This window comes from Sinohyriopsis cumingii, chromosome 16, assembly GCF_028554795.1.
Source record: "Sinohyriopsis cumingii isolate HCF-2022 chromosome 16, ASM2855479v2, whole genome shotgun sequence".
Taxonomy (NCBI): Eukaryota; Metazoa; Mollusca; class Bivalvia; order Unionida; family Unionidae; genus Sinohyriopsis; species Sinohyriopsis cumingii.
In genome coordinates this window covers 68,007,712-68,028,216 of record NC_142976.1, presented here as the reverse complement: position 1 = coordinate 68,028,216, position 20,505 = coordinate 68,007,712, and the positions used below count along the sequence as shown (strand labels likewise).

Genomic DNA, 20,505 nt, shown 5'->3' with positions numbered 1-20,505 from the left:
CATGTTGTTGCCTTACTCTGATACATTTTCAACCAGACAGCACACGTTGCCTTACTCTGATACATTTTCTACCAGACAGCACATGTTGTTGCCTTACTCTGATACATTTGAAGAAGCTTTAGTGGGATGAGACAAAGTTCTTGGTCTTAAATAGTACCAGAATTTTGATGCATATATAAAACTGTCTGCTGCAATAGGGAAGAGCCAAAATGTTGATCTGAAAATAAAAAAATAGAAAATTGCAACGCTGATATGCTTAACCCCATAACAGTTGATTTTGTTATCTACACAAATGCATCCAAAGATGAGAGGTGAATCTTTTCAGCAGACTGAAATCAACCTACTTGTGGACAATGGCCAGTTGAAGAATTCAGTTAAAATAGATTAATTATTTAGAATTTCTTACCAGCTTCCATAATTTGCAAACTTCTCCTCCCACTAGATATACTGGTAACCACGTATCCCCTATTGTGTGCTGAAAAATGACATTAAACCCACAACAACAACATACCTAACAATCTCTCTATTGTCTGGTTCAGAATAAATATATTGATACTCTTAACATGGCAATACATGTGCATTCTCCTAAATCAGTCATGACGCTCAGTCCAGGGAAATATATGATCTTAAATCTGCTTGGTAGCTGTCACTGCCTTGAAAGAGATGTATACATTTCAGCCATCTATTTATGTTGAATAGATAATGCTTATGCTGCTGTTTGCTCAAGGAATTGAAAAAAAATCTAAAGAGTGAATTTTAAATAAAGAAATTTTGATTCTAAATTTTAAAATGATAAATTTGCTTCTAAGAATCCAACCTGGGGCATTTATTTTGGAAAGCTTTTTTCTGTAGCTGCCACGATTTTGGGTCATACAAGTTCCTTTCCACTTAGTAGGGAAAATTATGAATAAGGTCAATCATGAGTGACCAGCTGCTGAAGCTCTGATGGAACCATACTGACTATCTCTATCTGGGTTTCCTTTCACTATGTCTTGTAGTGTTGATTTCTGCCTGGCCCCATTAACACAAGTACCTGTTTATATTTTAGCATTTTGGAAAACCTTGCCCTCTGAAGGAGAAATCTGCAGTTGATAGGCATGGTTGTATTGGGACAAACTTCCAGAGTATAACAATATCTACAGAAACTATCAATATCAACTTCAAATGAAGAGCAAAAAGGTACAAAATGTCTATTACCTTCCATAAGGTAAATGGATCATTTTGGTATCCTGTTGAGGAGGGGAGGGGGTTCAGTCCTTATTATTTTGGTATTCTGTTGAGTAAGGGAGGGGTTCAGTCCTTATAATGACTAAAGAAACAGTTGTGAAATAGTTATCTTGTTGTCAAGACCTAGTGGATGAAAACTATACAATAATTAGGTCAAAATGGGTGTTCAGGGTTGCTCTTATTATTTTCCAGGTTCATGATAGGTAATGTGAACCTAACTCAAGTAAATTATCAGGGATCGTCCTGGGCTTCGCCAATGTCGCAAATTGTGATTTTTTTTCCTTATTGGCGACAAAAATATCCCATCTGCCAATTTTTTTGGCGACAGACTTTTTGGTTATTTAATTTGTACATACAATCATGGATTTGGACTGGATAAATTAAAAGGGAGAATGAAAGGAAGCCACAAACTTGACTAAGCAATGCATTGGAAGCAATCTGTTACACAAACGATCCTTTGTTCATATTGACAACCCCATCTTTACAGTGCATTGTTAGATCATAATCTGCTTATGCTGACACCTGGGCTGAGTACTGTATGCTGTGATACAGTCAATCATGCTACCGAACTATACCTACAACTGACCAACTTCTGAAGACGTGAATAGAACAGATACAATTAATTGAATGGCTAATCCTGCTGTTGTTTTTTTTTTGTTTTTTTTTTTACATATACCAATACAATAATTTTGCTGAACCTTCATAGAAAACTGATAACCTTTGAAGTACCGACTACTGCATATAAATACAAAGCAAATGGAAAAAAATCTCAATCACAATTATATCTGTCGCCAGTGCAGCATTTTACTCATTGATCTTTTCCTTTTGCCATCAATCCATGTTACGGCTGCAGAGACTTAAACTCCGCAACAAGAAATAGCAAAAAAACCAGTTTTGCATAATTAATAATAATTATTTATTTCTCAAAATACAGGAGTGAAAGAATCCCTAAATTGGGTGTGAATTTATGCTTATATATACGGTCCAATATTGCCAGGTGTTGACTCATGTAAGTTTCATTCGTGGGAATGGAGATCCTATTTTGCTTGTCGAGAAAATTTATACAGCATTCAGTGATCATTCTTGGGATTTAGGAAGCAATTCACTACAATCTTTGTGCAGCAAGCCATAAGGGGGTGGGGGCGCTGCTGAGAGACTACTGGTGTCACCTGTCAGCACTGTAGACTGTGAACATGGATTCAGTAAGATGAACCTCATAAAAACTGGCATCAGAAATAAACTCTGCATCTCATCTCTCGAGAATATAATGAGAATCAGCATGTACAGATGTGAAAAATTAGACTTTGAAACTGCATTCAACAAGTTGGCAGCCCTAAAATCGCGACGGATCTTCATGTAACACTTTGTAACATTTTGTTAATGCTTGTTGTAATTAGAGTATTAACTAACCCATCTTTTGTAATTTTCATTGCCTGTTACATTAATAGACTAAATTAACACTTGAAAAAATGTACACTACTTGTTCTGGCGACACTTTTTGAAAATTGGCGACAAAATATTGAGGTTGGCAATTTTTTTGGCCACAGCTTTTTAAAAGCCAGGACCATCCCTGATTATGCTTTAACATGGCATATGGAACATGTAGTTACATGTAGGTTAGTTTTAATTTCTTTCTTCTACTAAATGAAGAGTTTAACATGCTGTCATAGAAAACACTGGCTATTTAGTACTCTCCACAACAGCAAGGATGCAAATATTGATTTCTATCAATATTCACACTATTTATGTACCAAGCATTGATATTCAGTTTATTTTTCAACTTTACTCAAAAGTGGCAAGCAAGGAAAGGAAAGAGCCTGTGTTTGAAAATCTCTCCTTTTTCCCAGTCAAGACTTTGCCTTATGCACACACTTTTACAAATTTCAACAGAACTCTTGAGTCTTAGGAAATGTGATAATAGCAGATTGTTTCTTTCTGCCCTTTCAAGTGGATACATGTACAGTGTGACCCTGCTATAACATGGTAGTTGGGAGCCATAGAACCAGACCATGTTATAGACTGAACCGTGTTGTTGTCTTACTCTGATACATACTTACCAGGTCAGTTAGAAAGAAGACTATGCATGTACCCAAAAAGAAATTGTGGGTGGAGGTAATAAATGCAGGCGGTAAAATACGTGCTTCATTCTTAAATCAATGCATATTAAATGAGAAACACACCTGTAGTGAAAACAGAGAAGGCATATATAATATTTTACTTTATTTAGAGAACCATGGATTGGTACATATATGTGCATACTGTTTATATATACATGTTTAATGTATAGCATGAATAGAGTATCAACACCGTGCACTCAAGTAATTCCATTGAAAATATGCACACACACAGACATTTATAGCATTCAATATTTTGTCACAGGTCGTATATGTCTGAATTCAGTGGAAAAACATAGCACAATCATGTAACGGATGATGTGGCACATTTACTTTTCAATACGTCCCAAGTCGGTAAAAGTTAGTTTGCGTTTTATGCCGCCGTTGGTAGAGTTTGTATGCATAAACGTTTTCCCTGCAAAGAGGAAACTTTCATGGCACAGTAAACGTGTTCCAGTCACATTGGAAAATGAAAAAATACACCCGATTCCATTGCTTTTATTTAAGTTTGGTACTGACTTCCTTTGAAGAAAGGTTCTTTGTATTTGTTAAAGAATGTAATCAGCTGTCTTTGATGAAGGGTGCATGCGTTACTGAAGTCACTGCTAAAAGACAGCTACCAGAAATGCCAACAATACTCTTTCTTATTGTGGCAGCAACATCAAATAATTGTACTGCATGATTGAGACTGATTTTTTTCCTCCATTTGCTTAGTACGTTTTCATAACAATCGGTGCTTCAAAAGTAATGTTTTCTTTGAAATTTCAACAAACTATTTTATCTGGGTACATTTTTAAGAATGGAACTGGCGGTCATTTGGGTGATTATAGTTACTGTTCCTCCCCACCTATTGAATAGACCAACAAGTAAGTTTTTTTTATATTTTTTATATACATTTGTGGTGCTGCCTTCCACGCATGCATCATAAATTTAACTAAGGGTCAATGGATGTTCGAGACTCAGGTGTTCTGGTCTGCTGACAGGGATTCCTACAGAAAATGTGAGTGTTCTGAAGGATTTAATTCTGAGTGAAAAGAAGAGGAATTTTACTTACCATCCACATACAAATGTCAGCCTATGTAACTAAATTAATTACTAGCGAGGGGCCAAAAATCTGAAGAAAGATAGATTACGAGATAATGCCATGTCTGGTTGATCTCTGCTACCAGAAATGTCAACAACAAAAAAGCCGATATCTCACAACATACAGTATTCATGCTAGATGTCAATATAAGTGGATTATGATATAACAATGCAATGTTAGAATGGTTTGTCAAGATGGACAAAGAATTTGTTTATGTAACAACAGATAAATTTCAGTGCATTTTATATCAAATTTGCAGCTTCCTTTCACTGGGTCTCTGAATTTGTCCACTCCAAACCAATGGTTGTATAAACAAGTTTAAACAGCCAACAATATCGCCAATAAAAAAAAATTGGCAGATGGTATTTTTTTTTGCCACCAATAGGGAAAAAAAATCGCAGTTTGCGACATTGCTAAAGCCCTATGCGATCCAAGAAAAAGCTATTTATGCATTATTTTTTGTACTGTTAAGAAGAAGAAATTTTTTTTTCGTGTTAGAGAAAAATACAAATAAAATTTCAGGAGCCATGCCACGATTGTCTTGTATTATTCATACATGATCTCTTCTCCCAAATTATAATAAACTTTTTGCTTTTTTCATACTTTTAGAAAAGAATTTTTTGTTTCCATGTACATGTACGAGAAAAATACAAGTATATAAAATTTTGGGAGCCACACCACAACTGTGTTATATCTGAATTCGTGTTATAACGGAGCGTGTTATAGCGGGGTCACACTGTACCATGTTAATATGTAGTTGACAGCAATTATAAAAATACTGGGAAATCATGTGCAATATTTAAATGCTATTCATTCCATTCAGCACTGACATCTGCTACACATATAACATGACACCTTTTCTTTGGGGAATTCATAAAATGACCGACTGGACATTATCAAATTTTTAAAAAAAGAAGAAAATTATTATTATTATTATTGTTATTATTTACAGCAAATAAATTTAAACAAGAAATGTTATACAAGTGGATTTACATATGAAGTGACAGTAGCTGACTTCTGTGTTTTTGTTGCCCTTTAAACATGCTAATTTATACATGTAAGGCTGAAGGCTTATGAAAAATAAAGGACCCCCCCCCATCCAAGCACACACTAGATGTAATGGGGCATTACTGTAATAAACCAGAAGCTAATCATGTATAAACCTTCCCAATGACAATTTTACAAACCTGACTGTTTTTCTTACTAGAAAAGAAAAAGTGGGTTTTAAAACACGGCATGAAGTGTGGACAACCACTCTATTATAGCAGGTATCATGTGATATAATTGATCTTTCAAGAGTGTCTCACAAGCAAGCATTAGGGGGAAAATGTTAATTTATACATGGTCAGCCTCTGGCTGTCTCCAATAATGCCTCCCATCCATCGCATCTAAATTATGCTTGGATTGCAGGGGGTGGGGGGTCAATTTTCTTTTACACAGTACATTATAAGACTTTATAAGACTTACATACATTTTTTAAGGTATCATTTAAAGATTATAAGGTGTGTGTGTGTGTGTGTATATATATATATATATATATATATATATATATATATATATATATATATATATATATATATATATATAATACTATCACAGAGGTTAGAGAAGTTTTAATTTGTACTCTACAGTGATTTGAACCCAGGTCTGCAGGTAAATGGCACCCATCATGATGCTACTTAATCTGTGTTATATGCACTCGTGTGTAAGCATTACACCGCGGACCTGGGTTTGAATCTCTATAGAGTTCGAATTAAAAATTCTCTAACCTGCATGATAGTATTATTTGTATTAAATAGTCTCTATGTAGGAACCAGTATGGCATGGTGGATATCATTGACCAGCGAGTCTCAATGATTAGAATTGAAAATGGTTTTGAACTAAAATTACTTTGCTGAAATCATTTTCTTAGTAGACTTACCATGACCTTGACCTTTCACCTTTAAACCCTAAAATCTACAGTTGTCTGCATTATCTTAAGTGCAAAGTTTTGTCATGGTACTAATTCTATAACAGAAGTTATTCTGCAACTAATTTTTCTTTGAGTTACAATGACTCTATCTTTTGACCCCTAAATCCATAGGACCCTCTGAGGCCTTAAGTGCAAGCACTTCACACATTTTGCTCACAGTAAAAGATCAACAGCAAAAGTTACTGTGAAATATTTTCTTTCTTCTTTCAGTCACTGCAACCTTGGTATTTGACTTCTTGACCCCAAATAAATAGTGTTCTTTGTACCTAAAGTTTAGGTCATCCAAAAACTTCAGTGAATATACATAACTAAAAACATGATTTATTGTGTATAAAATATTTTTCATTTTCCAGTCTGTGACCTTGACCTTTGACCCTAATGAAATGCTTCTACCTTACTGTGTAAGCCATCCACAAAGTTTAGTCCAAGTCTATGATGTAGAACTAATATTACTGTACAAAAAGGATTCTTCTTCTGTCATAGTTATCTTACCTTTTGACTACATGTACCAAATTTATAAGCTCCTTCCTTACTATCTTAATTTTTGACCACCAAATTCATAAGCTTTTTCCTTACAATAAGTGGAAGTAATCAACAAAGTCTAATTCAGGTCTGTAATGTACAACTAATGTTATTGTGTGAAAACCATTTCTCTTCTTTCATCCCTAATGATCCTTGCCTTCTGATACCAAAATCAATAGGCTTCTTCCTTAAGCCCGACAGAAGCCACTCAACATGTTTGATAATGGTAGAGGGTGAAAAGTTCTTGTGCAGAATGAAATAGGGAACAGATGGTTAGACAAACACCATCATCACATAATGCACTCTGACTTATGGAAAGCATATAAAAATGGGTAAGATAACCCCCAGTTAGTTTTACAGTGTAGTTGCACCAAAGATTGCAAAACACAACCATAATAGTAGTTGTATACCTCTATGGAAACAAGAACAAACATGAAAAGAACAGTTGATGACCATAACAGATTATAAGTATAAAATCAGCAATATTATTTTTGTTCTTTAAATTCTGACGTCAATTACAGAATTTCAGTCACTGCTGCAAAATATATTGTGGAAATAAGCTTATGCCAGAGCTAGGAAATGTGCTTATTTCTGCCATTGCTAGGAACAGTGCTTATCTCTGTCATTGCTAGGAAATGCGTTCATCTCTGCCAATGCTAGGAAATGAGCTTATTTCTGCCATTGCTAGGACATGAGCTTATCTGTACCATTGCCAGGAAATTTGCTTATCTCTGCCATTGCTAGGAAATGTGCTCATCTCTGCCATTACTATGAAATGTGTTTATCTGTACCATTGCCAGGAAATTTGCTCATTTTTGCCATTGCTAGGAAGTGTGCTTATCTGTGCCATTGCTAGGAAATAAGCTTATCTCTGCCATTGCTAGGAAATGTGTTTATCTGTGCCACTGCCAGGAAATTTGCTTCTTTTTGCCATTGCTAGGAAATGTGCTTATCACTAATCAGAGTTGCAATTTGCTACTTTTTGAGACACACCTGGTCCAACATTCTTCTTTCTGTTGCTATGGATGTTTTCATGCATGTTTTATTTATAATTCAGATACTGGTTTCAGACCAAATCTAACCAATACTGTGGTCATTCACTATAAAGTCACTCAAAATACCACTGACCCTCTTATAAAGAGGGTGGGTATGATTATGGATCCAATTAAATTGGTAAAATCTTGTTTTTTCAGTATTACTTAATCTGTTCATTTTATTCTAGATCTTGACTAATAAGAACCAATTATATTGTGAGTTTACATCATTAAATATCACATTTCTTTGTTTTATTGCACTACAATGATAGAGACATGTCGGAACATTGCTCAGTGTAATGCAGCCTCATTTATAATTCCAGTTACATATAGGACTCCACAATAAACAGCATTATAAAAGTGCATATTATCAAATTATTTTGATAAAAAATAAACCAAATAAAAAAACATTAAATCATATTTGAGCTAATAGCTACCCTTCCCCAAAATATCATCACATTTTACCAACTAAAATGTGTAACGGAATGTGTATAACCTTGACCCAGATCTGCTGACCTGTGGCGTACCAGAAGACCGGTTTGTTCATTTTTACATAAAGTTGTTTGCTTTTGTAATATGATCAGTTACTGTGCAGCTCACTGCATTATGACATCACTGATAAAATGTCATCTTTTACCTATGCATATCAGAGCTCTTTCATCTCTTATTAAATATAAAGGAATAACTGCAATTATAGCAGTTCAGCATAACAATTACAACCCCTATGGAAATGTTAAACAATTCACGACCTGCAATAAATCTGATACAGAGGCATTCTTTTTATTCTTTTTTAGTAAATGATCTATTCTCAATAGCTATGTCATTCCAAAGAAGAAAAAAATCTCAACAACATGCACTTTTCTTTGCGTGTAAGCATACTCACATCAATCAATATGTTTCAGAGCAATTTTAGAATCCTTGGACTCTATGCAAAAATATCAATTTTTAAAACAAAGTTCAATACTCCAACATTTCACAAGTGATCGACCTAAAAAATGAAAACAAAAACAAAGTAAACTCTGGACACAAGTGGTTAGATGCTTTATAAAATTGGATACCATACGTACACACAAGTTCAGTCCAACAGTACTGACCTATGTTTTCTGTTGCATAATGCACTGGCAAATCTGGGCCTATTTAGTTTGTTAGGGGAAATTAGTAGAACAACATGGACCATGATCTTCCAACACATTATGTGATGGCAGCTCAGGGTCTGTGTTGTCTGCAGTTGGAACAGACTTATAAGTAAGAAAATATCATAAACAATGGACACAAATAAATATGGTCTGAAATTTGTGGATTTTTCTGTTGAATTTGGTGAATGTTATCATAATGAAGCAGAACGAGTGCAGTATTTCTTCCATGTTAAGATGAGGGTGTCAACCATGCATAGCTGTTAAAAAGTGGTGGTGGTGGTGGTTGGTTAGTGGGTTTATCAAGTATGGGTATATCAAGGGGAAAATATGAAAAGTATGAAGCAAGGATACAGCAGCAAGACAGAGCACTGTATGTCTCAAAAAGCTGCATGGCAATGTCCCTCCTTTTGGTTTCATTCACAGCATTGTTATTCTCCAGGCTCATGCCTAACAAATGAGGTAGGAGAACTGCAAATAAAAAAAAGAGAAAGAAGCCTGAAATGTATGTGGATCAAAAGAAAACAAAATATTCACTCAGTGAAAAATACTATAAAAACAAAATATTCACTCAGTGAAAAATACTATAAAACAAAATATTTACTCAGTGAAATTTACTATAAAGCAGCTAAAAAAAACAGATTTGGTCTGAGTTGCAAAACTGTATCAGAAAGAAAAGTAACTAAGAATTAAATTAATTTTTTCACCAGTTTAAAAACATTTACTCAGTCTATAGTTCAAACCAAACCATATACACTTTATCATAAGTTGAGTAAAGCTGCACACAACACAGACCCAGATCTGATATTAGGGTCAAAGTTATTTGTTCTATTGATTACTCCAAATAAAATGCTTAGACATGGATATGCTGGCACATTATGCACTGGCAGATCAGGGTGTGTGTTGTCTGCAGTTAGACTTGACTCATAGCAAGTATATACAGTATATGTCAAGCTAATATGATATATAAAACTCTCACTGAATTGTATTGTCATGATATTTATAGCGTAATCATGGATGGGACACTAACATTATACAGTATTACAATAGGAAAAGACCCAACCTACGATGTGAAAAACGAAATGAATGCAATTTTGATCCTTTCTATAGCAAACCTTCATTCTTCAGACACACTACCCCATATGTACTTTAATTAAAACAGTATGATTTTTTCCCCAAGACTGAGGCGTATGATCATAATTTGCATCTTCCTTCCCGTTGTGACTCCATAATTTTGTAGAAAAATTCATACAGAATTGCACAAAGTAATTTTTTATCATGCTTTAAAGGACCCAAATGGAAGGAGCTGAAAATGGCATCACTCTACAAAACTACACACAGGAAGTGAAATTTTTATCATGCTCTAAGAGACCCCACTAGGGAAAGCTGAAAAGGATATCCCTTGTGCACAAGGCTAACATAGTGACAAGTAAATTTCCTACATTTATTAGATATTCTCCCACTCACTATTTTTATTTTCTTCTTTTTTATAGAAAGAATAAACAGACAGAAGGATGATTGGATGATGAAGGGTATCAATATTTTTGTTGGTTTTTATTTTAAAAATATTGGGGGGGGGAATATAAATCATTTGTATTCACATATGCAATGTTATTTTAAATCAAATTTGCATTCCAATGATGCTTCAGGAGCAAAAGACAAAATGGAATCATATTTAAGGTGGCTCCACAACCGAGTGCTGCTTGTACAAAATGTTGAACTTGTAAAACAAGAGCATGTTGAACGGCAAAGAAATTGACTGTACTCAAATATCAGAATCTCAAAAACGTAGTGTTTCATTCCTTGATCTCTTATTGATGGACACTGATACTGAATTTATTTGACAGCCTAAATAACACTGTGAGCTAATCTACACATTATTATCCCCTACAAGCAAGATATTAAGTTGGCTGAAAAGCTGAATGTTACCAACTTACCACAGCTGTCTTAAAGCTTTTAGGGTTTACTCCAATTTAGGGCATAACAGGTTCTGACAGTGCTAGATTGTATTTCACTGCTGAAAATCAATGTTAAAGCCAAGTCTTGGGTTGCTGCAGGACAGTGTGAAGTTAGTCTGTGAGTGAGTGTCGGCATTAGAAAAACTTCATCCAATAGACACCACGAAAGTCAACATTGTAAATTTAAAGGATTGACAAAGACTGCACATTTTGAAACGAAAAAACACAAGATATACTGAGAAGGGAAGCAACATAATTTCTGAAGTCACCCAGACTTACTGAGAGGTAAATATAAATATATATATATATGTTATGATTCTTGTGAAGTGCATACAATAACGACCTAAAATTTGTAAGACACCTGAACTTTGATTCAAATTTGCCAGGATTTCTTTCCAATGGAACACTGGTTGGCGAATGGCAAAGCAGTTTTAAATCAATATCTATTTAATGTATATGGGGGGCCCCCGAGTGGCCGAGTGGTCTAAAGCACTTTTTGTTACGGATCACTGCCATCTCACCTCTGTCTGCGTGGGTTCAAGTCTCTGATTCGGCCAATGTGGGTATGTGAGAAAGCTTGCCAGTAGCTTCTTGTGGGTCAGTGGTTCTTTCCGGGGTTTTCCTGGGTTCATCCTCCACCATTAATACTGGCTGCCATGTATATCCTATCATGTGCTGAAAAATGGCGTTAAACCCGACAACAACAACAACAACAACAACAACAACTATACATGGGAAATCATACCTGTAATTGCAGATCAATATGTATCAATTTACTGTGTATGGGGAATCATACCTGTAATTGCAGATCAATATGTATCTATTTACTGTGTATGGGGAATCACACCTGTAATTGCAGATCAATATGTATCAATTTACTGTGTATGGGGAATCACACCTGTAATTGCAGATCAATATGTATCAATTTACTGTGTATGGGGAATCACACCTGTAACTGCAGATCAATATGTATCAATTTACTGTGTATGGGGAATCACACCTGTAATTGCAGATCAATATGTATCAATTTACTGTGTATGGGGAATCACACCTGTAACTGCAGATCAATATGTATCAATTTACTGTGTATGGGGAATCACACCTGTAATTGCAGATCAATATGTATCTATTTACTGTGTATGGGGAATCTTAACTGTAACTGCAGATCAATATGTATCTATTTACTGTGTATGGGGAATCATACCTGTAACTGCAGATCAATATGTATCTATTTACTGTGTATGGGGAATCATACCTGTAACTGCAGATCAATATGTATCTATTTACTGTGTATGGGGAATCACACCTGTAATTGCAGATCAATATGTATCTATTTACTGTGTATGGGGAATCTTAACTGTAACTGCAGATCAATATGTATCTATCCATTTAATGTATATGGGGAATCTTAACTGTAATTGTAGTATGTATTTATATATTTACTTCATATGGTGAAACTTATCTGTAATTGCAGATCAATATGTATCTATTTACTTTATTTATAACATTTATAACATAACCATTGAAAAAAAGCCTCGCCCATATTATAAAAACATAACACATTCCCTTATAAAGAAAAAGAAAGACTTACACAATAAGTATAATTTTTAAATAATTATTAAGTATTCATATTATTAAAATTAAATAAAATGAAGTATTATGAATTACACAATATATACATGAAGCAATATAATACCTCTATGCACATGAATGTGCATCTGCAATAAGATTACCTTTTCCATTGATGTGCAAGATTTCAATATTGTATTACTGCATTGTCAAACTCTACCTAAATATCTGATTTTTCTTTTTCATTTTGCTAATGAAAGGAATGGGATTGTAATTACTGAATACAATAATCTGAGAAGAAGCTAACTAATACATACTTCTTAGCAACTTTTGCAAAGCCAATATAAAAGCCAAAACTTCCATTTTGTTTGTGGAATAATTTCAGAATACTTTCAAAAGCCTCCTGACATTTTTCAGACCAGTGAAACTTGGTTTTCTTACTCAACAATTGTTCAGGGGTTTAGCAATCTGGGGAAAATTGAAACAAAATTTCTAACAATATCCAGCCATACCATTGCACAGGAAATTCAGAGATAGGGTAGGCATCAACTTCTATAGGTTTAACTTGACTGTGTCCCACAATGTGTCCTAAAAAGTAATACAAGCTGAACAAAACTCACTTTTACTTAAATTATATTATAAAATGTGCATCACTGAGTTTATCAAAGAATTTCTGAGTGGTTTCCAAATGATGTTTCCAGGTGTTGTAAATGATGATGACATTGATATAAGCACCACAATTACCTAGATGAGATATAATCATGTTCATTAAACAATGGAAAGTACAAGGTGAAACATCTTATCCCAACCAGCATCATTTTATAATGATAAAGTCCATCTGGAGCTATGAATACTGAAATTTCCTTTGCCCTTTCTGTGAGTGGAATTTGCCAGAATTATTTCAAAAGGTCAAAGTTGGTGACATATTTTGCATTTTCAATTTTGTCAATATATTCATCGAAATGAATCTGTTTTGTTCACACTGTTCACTTTTCTATAGTACATTCACATATGGAAAGTATTACTTGGTTTCAGCACAAGAATATGTGGTGAACTCCAGTCACTTGTTTACTTGGTTCTATGAAATCATTAGTTATCTTCTGATTGGGTTCTCCTACCATTTGACAAGTGTAACAAGCTCTACAGTATTTACAAACAAAACTTGTAATTTTCAGAGGATTCAAGATCTTGTGATAAGCTTACCCCTCAATGTCCAAACAAAGGAGTTTCCTGGTAAAGACTAAGAATTTCCAATCTAAGCAACAATTTGATACCTCACTGGCCACTTGTCACCAGCAGGTACCTCAGATGGTCTCCAGTTTCTCATAATGACCCCATTTTTAACAATATAATAGACAGGTACTTGTGTGGCTTCAGTTTTGCTAACAGCCCTTGGAAAGAAATATGAGATCTCGGGATCTTGTTCTTGTTTGACATTGAGTACTTGTCTTTTGTCATCCTGATTAGAATAAAGAGAATGAGCAGTTAAGAAAGGATCACTGTGATCAATTTTATCTTGACTGATCCGTATCAAAAAAGACAAAAAAAAAGAAAGAAAAAGTGATTTCATCAAAAGCCTGACCAATAAATGAATCAGCTAATGGAATAATTTCCTGATCAACATCAATCTCAAGATATTTTTTGCCATAGGTCGAGTAATTGCACAAGCTGGGTATAAATCAGGGATTTCATTTTCAAAAAGCTTGACTTTCTGATCCAAATAAGGCTTGTCAGAGGATGAACCACAACCCTATTTCCTGATAGGTCCTTGCCTGGGAGGGTCAAGATATTACTGTTCCAACTGTCAAAGGTCCTGAGACTAAGTCTGATGACAAATTTACATAATGGAGAGAAATATTAACAAAGCCACATTCTACTCCCTGAACAGGAACCATTTAATTAAAAGAAGACTTCTCAGAAAAAGGCAAAGTACCTGATAATAAAAGTCTCTGAAAGCTCCTGTGTCCCTTAAAATTTTAATAAGGATAGACTTGGAAGAAGAATAAGTGATACTGAATCTTTTGACATCAATGGCTCATAATTCTCCATAATAAAATCAGTCTGGGGTTTGTTTGACCCAACAAATGTATTACTTTCAAGACATGACCTTGACCCTGACCTCTTACAAATAAGAGCATCTGGAGTAGCTCTGTACTGATTCTGTTGCCTACTTTTCAATCTCTAGCAATCAGAAATAACATGCCATTTCATCTTGCAATGAGTGCACATAGGAAGAGGTAAGGATTTCCATTCAGTCTTATCTGACATCTGATCCTAAATGTTGCGTCAGATTGAGATTTAGGAGCTAATTTGAGACAGAAATAGTTTTTATTACCAAAATTGCCAAGAAGACTTATTGGCAAAAGAAACTTTGTGAGTCAAGGAATAATCATCACTATAAGAACAACATTTTTATAAGTTTTGACCTTTTGCTCATCAAGGTAGGTTTTAATGTCATTATGGACACAATTTTTTAACTCTTCAATGCTTATGACTTGTCTCAGATTTTTGTAGTCTTTATGAACCTTACTGACAGGGCCCTGAGTGGCCGAGTGGTCTAAAGTGCTCACTTTATGGATAACTGCCATCTCACCTCTGTCTGTGTGGGTTTGAATCTCAGGGTCGGCCAATGTGGGTATGTGAGAAAGCTTGATAGTAGCTTCTTGTGGGTCAGTGGCTCTTTTCCAGGGTTTTCCCTGGTTCTTCCTCCACCATCTATATTGGCCGCCATGTATAGCCTATCCTGTGCTGAAAAATGGTGTTAAACCCTACAACAACAACAACCTTATTGGCTGTGCACCATCTATAAAATATCTGTTCTTATTTTCTTGCAAATTCAATAAGGGTCTGTCCAGTATTTTTATATACAGTTCCTAACCTTGGTTGATATACCTCAGATACCAAATCATGACCCTTCAAGATACATTTCCTAACCACAACATAATCAGCATACTGTTGTATTAACAGTGAAGTGTAGACTTCACTAGCTTTGCCAGTAAATACAATCTGTAACGATAGAGTACAATGATCTTTTGGACATTTAAAATTTCCAGCAAATTTTTCAAAATAAGGAAAATATGTTTCTACTTCTTTTTCATTAAAAGGGGTACTAACCTAGTATTTCTGGTAACATCAAATCTGAACTTGTGTGTAAAGTGGAAACTCTAAAAGTAGCTCTCAATTCAGGAAGATCATAATGTTTACAAGCTCCACCAGCTCTCTTTTTAAGGTATCTAACCCTTCCTGGGTAGGATTTAAAATATACTTTTCCACTGTAGATGAAACTGTAAAATCTTATTATTTTCAAAGTGAAAATTTAAACTGAACTTACATAATTTTGAATTAAATCCCATACAGTGCTAAACATTCTATCACAAGTCTAAATGCGTGGAGTTCCAACAGAATTCTAGGTGTTGCAAATAAATTAAAATTTGAATGTGTTCGATGTGTCTGTAGTCTGGAATGTGTTAATATGCCAATGGCTTGGAATGTGATCATGTGTTAACAGTCTTTTGATGAATCACAATAATATAATCCAAAATGTCCTTGACTAAATTCACCATAATTCCAAATTACTGAGTTAGTCCAAGAAGTATTAATGAGCAATTTGTATTTCCAATGAATAATTTAAATAAATAAGTTCACCCAAACTAAAAAAAGATCACAACAATAAAACTGATTCCACTTTGGATATTAAGGTTTAAGTGAATAATTCTTAAATAAACAAGTTTTTATATCCCTCCACTTGACCTAGGTCACAATTACCATTTTCTGGAACTTTCAAAGGTCAGAAGCAAGAATGTATCTTTAACTCAAACTAAAGTAAATATGTTTACAATTAATAATGATCTGAATATCAATCTATAATCATAGAAAAATATTAGCTATGTATTGTTTTATTTACAAAATAAACGTCCCTTGTCTGGTAGATCATTAACTTGATTTTGTAAGGTCAATTACAAAATACAGATATACATAATAGCAATGATAATAATAATAATAATAATAATAATAATAATAATAATAATAATAAAAATAATAATAATGCTTTATTTCTAGAGGGTGACTCATTAGTCAAGGACTATTCTCCCTGGAGGCCCTCTGAAGGAGAGTATAACAATGCACATTATATAAAGATAGCAATAATTACTGTTTTTTTAACATGTTTAGTATTAATATACTAAAGTCTATTATCTATTAGAAACACATACATGCTCATTTCTCTTCTTAAATATTCTAATATTTTCTGCAGATGTTACATGTTCCACAGAACTGTACCAGAGTATTGGAAGCTCTTTTTAAATTGCTCTGTTCTTGGTTTTGGTGCTAGAAGGTTTCCATGTGATATTGATCTCAACTGGTACTGTGTTTAAAAAGGCCTGAATAAGTCCTAAAGATACTCTGGTACAGTTCCATGTAGACATTTATATAAAAGAACTGCCTTGTGAAAATCTATCCTGTCATATATTGTGAACCATCTGAGTTCTGTAAATAATGCTTTTGAGAGATGATCTACAGATGCGTCTAAAATTACACATGCCACTCATTTCTGAAGTTTATAAATCCTGTCAAGATCAGATTTAGCACAGTTTCCCCATACATCTGAACAATAATCCATTGTTGGAAGAATATATGACTTGTAGTATAGATTGTGAGTTTCCATAGGTAAATATTTATTGATTCCACTGAGTAGGGCAATTCTGGATGACTATTTTACACAGCTTATCAATATGGCCATAGCAATGTGCTATAAGGTACTATTCATCTGCAATACTACAATTTGCTATAGGATACTATTCATCTGCAATACTGCAATGTGCTATAGGGTACTATTCATCTGCAATACTGCAATATGCTATAGGGTACTATTCATCTGCAATACAGCAATGTGCTATAGGGTACTATTCACCTGCAATACTTTAATGGGCTATAGGGTACTATTCATCTGCAATACTGCAATGTGCTATAGGGTACTATACATCTGCAATACTGCAATGGGCTATAGGGTACTATTCATCTGCAATACTGCAATATGCTATAGGGTACTATTCATCTGCAATACAGCAATGTGCTATAGGGTACTATTCACCTGCAATATTTTAATGGGCTATAGGGTACTATTCATCTGCAATACTGCAATGTGCTATAGGGTACTATTCATCTGCAATATTGCAATGTGCTATAGGGTACTATTCATCTGCAATACTGCAATATGCTATAGGGTACTATTCATCTGCAATACAGCAATGTGCTATAGGGTACTATTCACCTGCAATACTTTAATGGGCTATAGGGTACTATTCATCTGCAATACTGCAATGTGCTATAGGGTACTATACATCTGCAATACTGCAATGGGCTATAGGGTACTATTCACCTGCAATATTTTAATGGGCTATAGGGTATTATTCATCCGCAATACTGCAATGTGCTATAGGGTACTATTCATCTGCAATATTGCAATGTGCTATAGGGTACTATTCATCTGCAATACTGCAATGTGCTATAGGGTACTATACATCTGCAATACTGCAATGGGCTTTAGGGTACTATTCATCTGCAATACTGCAATGTGCTATAGGGTACTATTCATCTGCAATACTGCAATGTGCTATAGGGTACTATTCATCTGCAATATTGCAATGTGCTATAGGGTACTATTCATCTGCAATATTGCAATGTGCTACAGGGTACTATTCATCTGCAATATTGCAATGTGCTATAGGGTACTACAATAATCAGCTGTAGGGAACTGGTAATCTTATCTAAAACTTATGTTATATTGATAACATATGCAAGTAAATACAATCTTAGGCTTTTGTTCAGTTCAATACATTGCTTTTTTGAACTATGGAATATTATAATGGTCAACATAAAGTGAATGCCAAGATCTGTATTTCACAGCTCTGTAAAACAATGTATTGTGTGAAACAAAAGCCTGTAGTTGTTTAATTTATACTTTCATGCTAACAACATAATCTAAATGTAGTCCCATGTAAGCACACTATTTTGTTCAGCTGAGTTGAAATCACTTAGAAATGTAGCATGTTGTTTTCCTGTTGAATGCATGTAACCTGTTCAACCAATCAGAATACAGACTATTTTTAAATTAATACTCTTCATCATTACTCTAACGCAAGGTAGACCTAAAAAACTAGCAGTTTTGCGAATAATTCTAACATTTTCTGAAAAAATGTGCAAAATCTCTATTATTGCTGGTAATACACAAAAGAAATGAAAACTCGGAGATTAATGCTCAGCCTGCTGTGTGGTATGATATTTATCATGGCTATCTGGCATAACACCTAATCTGGTTTTGAATGAATGAAGAAGATTTATCCATAATCCTGTTGATAGAGAGTCAGGCAAACCTTAACTGAACTTAGTATTGATACCATATGCCTAATACTAATTGAACCTAGTGTTGATATCATATGCTGAATACTAACTGAACCTAGTGTTGATATCAAGACTAACACTAACTGAACCTTGTGTTGATATCATATGCTGAATACTAACTGAACCTAGTATTGATATCATATGCTGAATACTAACTGAACCTAGTATTGATATCATATAGTGAATAATAACTGAACCTAGTGTTGATATCAAGACTAACACTAACTGAACCTTGTGTTGATATCATATGCTGAATACTAACTGAACCTAGTATTGATATCATATGCTAACTGAACCTAGTATTGATATCATATACTGAATAATAACTGAACCTAGTGTTGATATCATGACTAACACTAACTGAACCTAGTATTGATGTCACATGCCTAATACTAACTGAACCTAGTATTGATGTCATATGCCTAATACTCAGTGAACCTAGTATTAGCATCATATACCTAATACTAACTGAACCTAGTGTTTACATCATATGACTAATGCTAAATGAACCTAGAACTGATTTCAACTGCCTAATACTAACCAAGTGTTATTAGGTTCCCATGCCTGCAGTGGATTCGTCTTATTTAGTTTTGTCCCTCTGTCCTAGGTAACTTAAAAAGATGCAAAAACTACAGACACAGTAAAATGAAATTTAGCAGGTATAATATCCATATATAAACCAATTAGATTTTAATTGAGCTTGATTACCAAAATCTATGCAATAATTTCTTTCTTCATTTTTTAAATTTATTTTGTGGGCTTGGATTTTCTTTCAAGCCAATTTTGTTAGCACAATTATACAAATGCTTTATCAATACAAACAGCAAATATGTTTCTATTCATAGATGACCTGATTATACTTTTATGTAATTTGATCATATAACAAAAAGTTTTTCTTGCTCTTTGGACATCACAACTTTTTTGTGAAATCTTAATTGTAAGCACAATTATTCTGAAACAGACTGATAATGGAACTTTGCATTCCTCATCCTAAATTTTGGTAGCTTGGTTGAAACAGACTGATAATGGAACTTTGCATTCCTCATCCTAAATTCTGGTAGCTTGGTTGAAACAGATTGATAATGGAACTATGCATTCCTCATCCTAAATTTTGGTAGCTTGGTTGAAACAGACTGATAATGGAACTATGCATTCCTCATCCTAAATTTTGGTAGCTTGGTTGAAACAGACTGATAATGGAACTATGCATTCCTCATCCTAAATTTTGGTAGCTTGGTTGAAACAGACTGATAATGGAACTATGCATTCCTCATCCTAAATTTTGGTAGCTTGGTTGAAACAGACTGATAATGGAACTATGCATTCCTCATCCTAAATTTTGGTAGCTTGGTTGAAACAGACTGATAATGGAACTTTGCATTCCTCATCCTAAATTCTGGTAGCTTGGTTGAAACAGATTGATAATGGAACTATGCATTCCTCATCCTAAATTTTGGTAGCTTGGTTGAAACAGACTGATAATGGAACTATGC

General features: G+C 34.3%; 1 protein-coding gene across 1 annotated transcript in view; it reads right to left on the bottom strand.

The window, feature by feature from the left end:
- Window positions 1-20,505, bottom strand: part of LOC149780719 (RAB11-binding protein RELCH homolog) — a 188,522-nt gene that overhangs the window by 25,292 nt on the left and 142,725 nt on the right. Inside the window, exon 25 of the mRNA XM_089937770.1 lies at window positions 9,441-9,557. Coding sequence (XP_089793896.1) covers window positions 9,441-9,557 — 117 coding nt within the window. The remainder of the gene's footprint in view (window positions 1-9,440; window positions 9,558-20,505) is intronic.